This window comes from Leptinotarsa decemlineata, unplaced genomic scaffold, assembly GCF_025532065.1.
Source record: "Leptinotarsa decemlineata unplaced genomic scaffold, Ldec_3_MD MMD2_tig00000251_RagTag_RagTag, whole genome shotgun sequence".
Taxonomy (NCBI): domain Eukaryota; kingdom Metazoa; phylum Arthropoda; class Insecta; order Coleoptera; family Chrysomelidae; genus Leptinotarsa; species Leptinotarsa decemlineata.
Genome location: NW_027412547.1, coordinates 6,726,505 through 6,738,431, shown reverse-complemented (window position 1 = coordinate 6,738,431; position 11,927 = coordinate 6,726,505). Strand labels below are relative to the sequence as shown.

Below are 11,927 nucleotides of genomic sequence, written 5' to 3'. Positions count from 1 at the left end.
CAGTGTAAGATCTGATTATCATCTATGAGTCAGAGAATTCAAGTTATGAATGTCCAATAAAATTTTATAGTTATATTCACATAATGATTTACTATAGTTTTAATCTGCAGAATTTTTGATTCTATGATGTCATTTGATTTGATTGAAAAAGTTTTTGGTTGATTTTTGACTATAGTATTGTTGATATGTACTTGTGACTATCTACCTAGTCATTGAGCAACATTTGCTCAATATCAACGTTGACTGGGTTTTCGTTATCGGCATGCCCATTGATACTATCGATAGGTTTTAATCCAGTGGCTGAGTTGGTTGAGTTCCTATATTCTTATGTGTTGGGTGAAGTAATGTGTAGTTTTGAAAGTTGAAGAACTACAAAGTTTTTGAATTTTCCACCGATGTCCACTATGATTTGTTTGGGCACTCCGTGATATAAATCAATCATATTAACCTTATAATTTCCAAGGTTTCTGTGTTATAACATCCAAATACGATTGGAATACATCTTTTACAGATGGCAACTGGTATACAGGAGAACTATTCGAATGTGAAGATTTTGTAACATTATGAGAAGTGTAGAATTGAAGTCTACACTAAGTATAAAAGGTAAAACTGGAACCTCTGGCGTGGAATAAATCCAAAACAGGTACGAAGTTGGCATCTTCAAGAGATGAAGAAAACAGTTTTCTTGATTTCCTGAAACGCCAACCTGGTTGGTGAAACGTGTGTTGGGAAGAGTATTCAAATCAATCAAACAATAAAAAAGTACTTTATTGTCAAAGAAAAAAATTCTTATTAACAAAGCTTGAATAAATAAAAAAAAACAGTCAATTCACAGTAACAATGGAACAATATAGATTCTAATGCTACATGTAGACAGGACATAAGATTCTACAAAGCAGTTAAGAATTGATTTACATGTATAGATAAAATAAATAAATCAGTCGGTTCGACCTCAAAGATTCAGGTACTCAAAATCTGTCTTCAAGATATTCTTCCAAGCTATAATATGCTTTCGCGAATAAAAGTTCCTCCACACGTTTTAGGAATGTTTTTGACTCTACTATACTTTTCATTTCAAATGATGAATGAATATCTTCCGACTCTCAAATATGGAATTTTTTGTTAATGTTGAAGTTGGCTTTGGCAGAGGTATATTGGCATTTTGCCTGCTGTTATATATTCTTTCAGAAGGAAAAGTCTTTTTTTCTCATTTGAATTAGACATACTGTTTCTAGAATGAAGATGCAGTAGATTGTTAGTATTCTACTCTTTATGAAGAGTGGTCTACAGTGGTCCAAACGCTTGGCTCTACATATATATATATATATATATATATATATATATATATATATATATATATATATATATATATATATCTTATCGCCCTTTTTTGTACAACAAACACTGATTGCATCAACTGCTTGGTACATAAACCCCAGAAAGCAATACCATACCTCAGATGAGACTCGACTAATGAAAAGTAAGATGTTTTTCCTGCTACTATTCCCAACTCCTTGGGTGATGATCCTGATAGCGTAGAAGCCAGATGCAAGTTTTTTGTTGAGATGTTTTACGTGTTCATCAAACTTCAGGGTATTATCAATCCATAATCCCAAGAATTTGGTGCACATCTTATTTTGATGACATGCTTATGAAAGCTTAGGTTTCCCGAAACAAATTTAAACGAAATTATGTTAGTTTTATTCACATTGTTAGTTAGTTTTATTCACTTTCTCCAAATCAGTTTCAATTATATTTCTGAATGAGTCTGTATCATCTCCATGCCATAGTAAAGTTGTATCGTCTGAAAACATTATAAACTTTCCTTGTATGTTGATATTAGATAGGTCATTCACATAGATAAGGAACAAGATGGGACCGAGCACTGATCCTTGGGGCACTCCACAGGTGACTTTTGACAGACTAGAATTTTTGTTCTGCAACTTTACCATTTGAATTCTGTCTGAAAGATAAGATCGAAATCAATCAAGGGTTGTTCCTTTGATCCCATAAAGGAACAATTTTTCCAACAGCACTCTGTGATCAACGCAATCAAAGGCCTTAGAAAAGTCGCAGAATACTGCCGCAGCTACTTCACCTTTATTGAGCCTTACACATAACTCTTCTAGGAAGACAAAGATAGCATCATTTGTACTTTTGGATCTTTGAAAACCAAACTGTGAGCCAAAGTAGAAATTAGTGAAATAGGACGGAAATTGGATGGCTCATTCAGTTCACCACCCTTGTGAATTGGAATCACTATAGCAGTTTTCAGTACACCAATTGAAAATGATACATTTATTGATTCTGCCAGGGCATAAAGGGTATGATCTGGCAGTTTTTCTAATAAATTTACTGATATTTCATCGATTTCATGCATTTTTTATTGTTCATTCCCCTAAATGTTTCCTCAAGTTCTGCAATATTTGTATAAAATGAATTCTTCTGAAATTATTACGTTACTCAGGTGGTCCAAAGGGGTTTTTTTGTATAGATATGTTGAGTTTAGGTTTCTCTGTTATTGTACAGTAATACACATTGAGGCTATCAGGGTTGATGTCAATTTGCACTGGAAACTTGTTTATTTTGCCTCTCAGATCATTGAAAATAGCCCAGTTCTCTTTAGGTCTATTGGACGCTTTGGAAAGTCTCTCATCATAATATTTCTCTAGTGATTGGGACAGGTGCTTGTTTTGGACTTACACTAAATAAGTATGTTTTTTGGCACTTTTCCAGATTTGGACTTTTCAGCCAGAAGTTATTTGCTATCTCTGCTCGATCATACAATATCGCTATACTAAAAACGAAAGGAATATTTCAAATCACATGAATAAAGGCTGGTGTTATTATTTCTGTGGATTCTAAAGGAAACCATTCCTCTGAGCATATAAATTGTTTTTCCTAAAAGATTACATAATGAATATTCTATCCCACAGCATAAATCCATACAGTTTGAGCGATCCTTCTCTTATCAGGCTGTTACTGTCTGTAATCATTTCAAAGAAAATATGAAACAGCTTTCTCTATTATCTTTCGATTATAAATTTAAAACAAATTTGCCTGAATAAACATTGATCTTGAAATCAAGTAACCAAAAAAAAAGGTCTTCGAAATATTTACCGGTTTAGGGTAATATGAGGGTGGTGTAGATAATTGAGTTCCAGGGTTGTATTTCTTGAGCTACAAATAAAATCAAAATATACTTTATTGTTCGAAGATTTGCATCTTATTGACAAAGTCCAAGAAATACAAAGTTAATATAGAAAAAGTACTAAAAAACTATAAATTTAGATATAAAAAAGTTCCAAAAATGTATAATTGTAAATATAAAAAAAAGTTCTAAAAATGTTTAGATAAAATATCACCATGTATAAAGTGATAGTACAAAGAATAAATTGGTAATATATTGTTAAAAGGATTTGCTAAAATACTCTTCCAAACTATAATAGGGTCTATCAACAAGTAGGTTCTTCACCGCCTTTTTGAAATGAATATTGCTTAGATTTGCAGATCTCATTTCTAATGGTAAGTGATTGAACAACTTACCACCATTATACTATATGGAATCCTTGATTAAATTCGAAGTTGGGATGGGAAGTTTAAAGGTATAATTGCTATTACGAGTAGCATAAGGAGTAGAAGCAAAGTTGAACTTCGATTTATGTTTATAAATAAGGCAAACCGTCTCTAAGATAAAAAGTGCGATGACTTTAAATTTTATTGGCAGTGAACAAGTTCCTGCACGATTCTCTGAGTTTGACTTCACAGAGACATTTTAGTGCCCTCTTCTGTAATATCAATACAGAAGAGAGAAGGAATGAGTTGCATGCTCCCCAAAAAGGTATTCCATAACGTAGTAGAGATTCAATAAGTGCATGGTAAACGGTCTTTGCGATATGGAATCCCAACTCATTTGAAACCACTTTACCTGCATAACATCCGGAGGAGATCTTACTCTAGAGTTGTTTAAGTTGTTCATCAAATTTCAGCCTATTATCAATGAATACACCGATAAATTTTGTGTTTAATTTATTTTGTAATGTGGCAGCATCTATTTGAATAATATTATATTCGTGTTGGATGCATTGAGAGAGAGTAAATTTGCATAGCACAAGCTCTTCCCCATTTTTCAAGTCGGATGATATTATTTTATTTAGCTCCACTGAGATTTTTCTTTCCACAATATTGTAGTATCATCTGCGAATAGAGTGAAACTATCAGATATGTTAAACATAGAGATGTCATTCATATATAGCAGATATAGAATAGGGCCTAACACAGAACCCTGTGGTACACCAGATTCAATAGCCCCGTTCTCCGAGAGTTCCGTTGTCTTCACCATTTGACTCCGACCTGAAAGGTACGATTTGAACCAAGTGTTCCTTACACCTCTACATCCATATTTATGAAGTTTTTTTAGTAAAATTTTATGATTGACGCAATCAAACGCCTTTGAAATATCGCAAAAAATTGCGGATGCTATTTCACCAGCATTCAATTCAGAGTAAGTAGAGCTTGAGCAAAAGTCAATCATATTAGACCCCATGTATGAAATAACTGTATAGAACTTGAATGTACTATTTTCGAAAACCATATGGGAGAGATAATCATATAGTAAAAAAATTGTTGCAGTTTTGTGAACTTTCAAGTGGAAATCTTACATTGAAGTGTGTTTTATTGAATAGGTTTTAATGGATTTTCATCAAATATCGGTCAGTTTTGTCATTTATTTAACTATCAGTTATGTTTTTTTCTGTCCAACCAGCATCAGTAGAATATCCAGAATTACCTAGGCCAGAATAAGACAAAAATATGTTGAGATGTGCAGTAGATGTGTAGAAATCTGTTGTAAGTCTGTTAGATTATTCGAGCCGTAAACATCCAAATTCAGGACAGTATTTAGTTAGTGATAGAGTTCAAAAATAAATTGCATAAACATATTAAAAAAAAATTTTGAAATCTGTTCTTTCGTTAACCAGCTGTCGCACCCCTACGAACGACAACCCTAAGAAGTCGAAACTTGTGCGAGCTAAGGACTAACGAGGTCTTATTTTTAAAGTGTGATTCCTAAGACGGATTGGACGATAGCAAGTGAAAATCGATGGTACAGCCTGGGGCTTGAACCACCGACCAACACGGCAGTCAATTCGAGTGAGTGAACAAAGCACCCACGTCGAACCGATCGGCCAAAATAGTGAAGATACGATTTCTCCACCGGCCATGACTCAGTCCGGCAGCTGTAATAATAATCTCGATAAATATTCCTTGATTTCATATTCCCACACTACTCCGTTCCAAAGATTCTGCCGATTCTGACAGAATGAAAAGTAGCAACTAGAAGAACCAGAGAGCATACCCGGTGTCAGAATCACATCAAAAAACGCAGCCATTGAATGATACCAGAGAATCAACTTGAATTCTTTTTTTTTCCAGAGATATATGAAGAAGACAAAAAATTTACAAATAATATTCATAATCTTTTCTTTATTCATAGAGATTTTGAAAATCTGTTCATACTAACTTTGCCGCAGGAACTTTCATTGGGTTATCAGAATATATTATATCTAAGTACAATAGCTGATTTTCTGATACTGCATTTTTATTTGAATAAATAAAGCACCAAATACCTTGAATGTGTTGATTTCACAACTCTTTAATATTGCTAGATAGGTTTTCCTGCCACACAACCCCCAGAAGTTCAAAAAACCCTGAACCAACCTATTTGTCCTCTTACGGAGTCAATCAGAATAAAAAAGGTGAATATCGGTATTTAAGATGAATGAGCAGGTGTTGAATCATGCAATAGAACTTCAAAATAATATAAAAATATTCCACAATTCAGCTGAGACACTTATACTCACAGAGGCTAATTTGAATACTCCTGCATAAATCACAAAAGTATTTATTGAACAACTTTTAAAATTTGAAAGTAAAAACTTCGTTGAATTGATTTATGGAATAATTTGTGATATTGTTGACTCTACTTATTTAATGTATTGATATTAATACGACCAAGGTTTCGGTTTTTACACCATTCTCAAGTATTCTAACAATACTGACCTAATAGAAATATTGGAGTAATATATCCAAGAATAGGTAATAAGATATATACCTACATTCATTAGTACTAACTACATAAACTTTAAACTGTGATTAATTGCGTTGTCATCTTTATAAATTCAAAAGTGGAGTGGATTTTTCAATCAAAATACTTCAGTATAAATTGAAAGGTAAGTATTTTTGAATCATGAAGCTTCCAAAGGATGGAAGAAAGCAATTTGGTTCAAAATAAACTCTTAACAAAGATGAGTTGAACATGTACAGTAGTTACTTTCAGATACAAACTAGAAGGAATAAAAGCCTTCCCAAAAACTAATCTCCTAAAAAAATATCCCCTATCAATTCAAACCAAGATCTCTGGGATCAAAATCAAATAACCATTATGAATGGTTTACATACTTACTTAGTCATCGTGATAGAGACGTTAAGACAGTGAATCAGGTTATATTCTTATATCTAGAGAAAAGTGTTTTTCAAACAGCTCCTCAGTAATGAAGACTTCTTGGTTACACGTCTTGAAGAAAAATATAGATATTGGCAACAGACCAATATCAGAAAACACCTTGTTCTCCATGAAATATTTCAGAAGTCAATCAACATTGACATATTTCACATTTCAAAACTTCTTTGGCGTACATCAACATTTTAAAACATAAAGAAAATCAGTGAATGAAAAACTGCTAATACATTTAGATTTCTCCAATTCTGAAGACGAAGGCAGATTTTAGCATCTGAAACGTTAAGATAAGTATCTGTATAAGTTTTTAGCTCTTTTTTTTTTGCTAATTAAAATTATCAAATACGACATGTTATTTTGTGAAAAATAGTTTGAATTTAATAACTAAAAAGTTTGCCTTTTCTACACCTGTATGAAGTTGTCCATTACAAGTTTCATATTTTTCAGATTGTGGAAGTCAAGAAGTTTGATGAAAACTCTGATTTCCTCCACAAAAAAATTACTTTGGTTGAGTTGACCAAATAAGAAATATCTTGTCTCTGCAGCTTCCAGTACAAAATAAGAGGCAACCAAAAGATACCATGGTATCATTTCATTTTTTTTTCAATATGGAATTAAAAAAATACAGAAGCTAAGTCATTTTCTTCATGAGGAAAACTAATCTAGTTTCAAGGAAACAAAAATTTTCAAATTTTTTAGTATATCATGACATCAAATTCCATTTTCTCTACCTTGTATTAAAATACAGAATCAAGTAGATTTACTTTCTTTGCTATTAGCATAGTAATCAATATTCGGACCCATCTAAGACAAATAAATGAAACCATTATGACTTTGACCCAAAATTATTCTATTTTGTTATTTATTATTTTTTACACAGAATCTGAATTGATATAAATGTGAAATACAAAGGAAAGTAATTATCTGAACAGACTATCCAAACTGATATTCATGGATACACTTGAAATTTAATAGTGAAGCACATAGAAATAATGAATAGATATGCACATAAATAATTACGGAGTATATTATGAAAATATCATCATTTTGCTAATTCATTTGACAACCAATCAAGTCCTTCATACAATCCATTCCCTTGTGTAGCACATGTAGCCTGAATGAACCACCTACGATTTCGCAAAGTATTCAGTTTGAGCTTGTCGGTCAGTTCTGCAGTGGACATGGAATTTGGTAGATCCTGTTTGTTGGCAAAAATCAATAAAATGGAATCTCTCAAGTCTTCTTCTCCAAGCATATTGTGCAATTCTTGTTCTGCTTCTGCAATACGGTCTCTATCATTAGAGTCTACCACAAATATTAGACCATCAGTATTTGAAAAATAGTGCCTCCATAACTTTCTTATTTTCGTTTGACCACCCACATCCCATACTGTGAATGAAATATTTTTATACTCTACGGTTTCCACATTGAAACCTATCGTGGGAATGGTGGTTACTATTTCACCTAGCTTAAGTTTGTATAAAATTGTAGTTTTGCCAGCTGCATCTAATCCAACCATCAAAATTCGCATAGGTTTTTTACTAAACAGTCTGTTGAATACGGCAGATATAGTAAGGCCCATGGTTCAATGATATTTTATCAACTATCTTCAAAATGAATGGTCTTATCAATACGCCAGGTAATGGTTTTGTTCAGGAGAATTATACAATATTATCATCACTAAACAATGATTGAGTTCTTTTCCACTTTTTGCTAGATTAACCGGGCTGGAAAACTAATAATTTCACGAATATTACTTAGTTTTTTACTAGTACAAAACTGGGAAACACTCCGGTGAAAATTGAATATATGGTAATTAGTCAAAATATTAAAACGTCAGCTAACTACTGCTGTCAGTCATATGTCTGCTGTTTTAGGTTTTTACCACGGTTGCCACTACATAATATTTCATACAAAAATTCAGATAAAACGAAACACGCCTTTGTTTTCTTATTATTTCAAATAATTTATGTGGTGCTTCTATATCTCGATATTTTTTATTGAACGCTGTAAAATTTACAGTTTTTAATTACACTACGGAAATTACACGTCTGTCTCAATGATAAATGGCAAATATCAGTGTTGCCAATAATGTCACACTTAAAACAAATACAACTATTTTACGTGAATATGAACAATAATTATGATAATAGCACAATCGACTTCAATGATGATAAAGGATCAATAACAGTGAAAAATACTTGAAATTTCCACCTCTCGATAAATAATAATTGTAGATAATACTCATCATTCATCAGCATGGTGCAGCATGCTATATCATGCAAAAATAGGCAACACCTGGTAACCAATTAACATGACCACGTAAGCAACTATAGCTACCTGAATGATATCCGTGTACGGATGTGGTTGCCTCCTGTTGGTGAGACCATGCATATTGGAGAAGTTCAATATTGAAAATAAATTATATTTTATTATAATTTACGAACCATTTGATTTATACTTCTGATAACCCTTAACCTTGGAAAGCCCTATCCAAGAGGAGTTCACTGGCATAAATAAAGTTTGAAAAACATTGGAGAACGATTTTCTAGTTTTGAATCAACCGTTATTGGAAAAAATGGTCCTATTATTATTCAATAATGATAAAAAACAATTACCAATTTCGAATCATCCAATACTAGAAAAAAAAATCTCATTCTTCATGATGAGAAAAATACAAAAATCCTGGTAAAAAAAACAGACTCTCCACCTGACATTATTTCTGGCATCCTAACTTCTGTTCAGTATGTATCCATATCCATATCCATATTGAAGCCGGGATGATTCTGCAACCGTGTTAGGAATCACACGTTAAAAGGTAACACCTCGTTAGTCCTTAGCTCGCACAAGTTCTCAACTTCTGAGAATTGTCGTTCGTATGGGGGCGACAGCTGATTAACGGAAAAACAGATTTTGAACAGATATCATCCTATATATTTCTAATTCGATTTTCCAACAGAAAACGAATGAAGGAAACAATATATGATATTTAATTCAAAAGATACAAATTCTAACTATGCTTTCACCCAGTATCTTGCATATTGGTACATGATTTGAAAAGCCCAGTGCTTTGTGCCCTCAAACTTTTCTTGAAATAGGTACTTTTTACCAGACATTTCTAATGGAAGCTTATTGAGGAACGCACTGTTTGTCCACAGATGATTTTCTTCATGAAATCATCTGAGGAATATTTTCCTGAAATATTGCACACTAAGTAGATACTAAAGAACACTTCATAAAACTTTTTATTTCAACTAACTACATTAAGTATGTAACTTCAGTTCTAAAAAAATAAATTATTGGCACTGTAAGATCTTCTGAAACAACTTTCAAGCCTGGGCGAAGCGAATTTTTCTCGAACTGATCCGTCGTACATTCTGAACAAAAAGAAAATAACTACTCCGATGTAAAATATTCTTCGCTTAGAGTATAAAAATCTGAAAATTCGTCCGAAAAACGATCTGGATTCACTTTCTCCATCACCATTACCATTAAAGTAGGTATATTCATAGTTGCAGTATTCTATATATGTCAGATATTCTTCATCGAAATAACTTTCATCATCATAATCAGAGTCATCCATCCCATTCATCGATATAGTATGGATATGGATGCATTACCGATGTTTAACGAACGACTGAAAATAACAATGCAATGTGAAACAAATTGAACCTACTCATCTTATCGAAATAGATTAAAAATTATCTTTATGATTTCCAGAACTTGCCTACAGGGAGTGCAAATGGAGTGTAAACAACTTATGGAAAACTACTGACATATCGAATTCATTAGGATTCGCTTCGACGATTTCAGTGATGACAGGGTCAACAGTACTTTCCAGCATATTCAAATACAGTTCCCCTGTTAAATTTTGATCAATATATAGAGGACCTAAGTACAATATGGTTTCCCAATATTCCTGCCCAAACGTTAATTTTTTTCTGGATATTGGGTATGTTTCCCAGAAAACGTGAGGTTTGGTGTCACTCCAATAACGGCAATTTTGTCTATGAACATTGCCGTCATCTACAGTTAATTGGTGTAGATACCATTTTAATTTTGTATGGATGATACCTATTCCTCTTCAAAAGTATCCACACAGTAGAAGGAGACATCTCACAAACATTCGCGACGGAATAAGTAGACTGTTTAGGATTTACTACCATCTCACCAATTATTTGAGAATATTCTAACTGAACAATGATGTTCATTGTCGTACTGACATTTTTTATCGTTTTTATAAACAAAAAATAACTCAACAAAGCATATCGGGTTGTTGGAATTGCCATACGGCAGATAAAAAGGAATATTTATGGAAATATCGATATTAACGTGTTTGTCTTCGGGAAATTATTAAATGTTCCGCCATTTTGTACTAGGTGAAGATATTGACTTCATGTTCTAGGGTAGTGAAGTATTCGTCAGGAGCTTCAAAATGATGTGTTACAATACCCCCCTTTCTATTTAATTTATTTTTCCCTGATGGCGCCCAGTCGCCATCTTGACAGTTTCATCTGTCAATTTTACTTCAAAGTTTCTCAACTTCTGAGAGTTGTTTTAAACAGATTTCAAAACAGATTTAAAACAGTATGTCTACGACCTTTCCTCTTTTTCATCTGAATCAAATACACTCGTTAATATCTTAGAATATACGTGGGCTGTTCAAGAAATGGGGTGGATGTTCAAATTTTGCAGGTTACGCACATTCGATTAGCGATTTTTTTTATGTTGGTACTCTCGTCTCGAACATATGTTCATAGTTTCGGCATGTTTAGTTTGTTCGTGAGAGGCATAAAAAAGTTTTGCGTGTTCGGCGATTTTCTGCTATCGAAAAAAATGAATCAAAGAATCGCGTCAAATTTTGTACAAAAAATGGAATCAAGGGCTCAAAAACACTTGAGACGTTGACAGTCAGAAAGTGGTGCATCTGGTCCTGCTGAAGTGCCCGTAATCGTACTTAAAAAGTGCGCAAATGAACTCGCTCCATTATTTTGCAGACTTTTCAACCAGTCTTACAAGGAAGACGTTTTCCTCCTCGTTGGAAGATTTCTCGCAATCAGACTATTCCCAAAAAAGGCAAGAAGAATCTTCCAAATAACTATAGACCAGTCGATCATGAATATGGCTTTCGGAAACAAAGATCAACAGGCGACCTTCTATCGTATGTCACCCATATCTGGAATAACGCAATCGAGAAACATGGAGAGTCAAGAGCTGTTGCGCTTGATATTTTCAAAGCCTTTGACCTTGTGTGGCATGAGGGTTTGCTGGCCAAACTTCGATGCTATGGCTTGTCGGATCATTTTTGTGTATGGCTCCTCAGCTTTCTGAAAGAACGTTCCCTGCAAGTGGCCGTCGATGAATATCTGTCGAATACTTTCACCATCAACCCTGTTCCACGATCATCTTT

At 33.4% G+C, this 11,927-nt stretch overlaps 1 protein-coding gene across 1 annotated transcript; it reads right to left on the bottom strand.

Moving 5' to 3' along the window:
- Positions 1 to 7,350: 7,350 nt before the first annotated feature.
- On the bottom strand, positions 7,351 to 8,376 carry Arf102F (ADP-ribosylation factor 2). Its single transcript, XM_023165099.2, has one exon. It carries the CDS (start codon positions 8,097 to 8,099, stop codon positions 7,560 to 7,562), a length of 540 nt encoding a protein of 179 aa, XP_023020867.1. The 5' UTR covers positions 8,100 to 8,376; the 3' UTR covers positions 7,351 to 7,559.
- Positions 8,377 to 11,927: the final 3,551 nt, after the last annotated feature.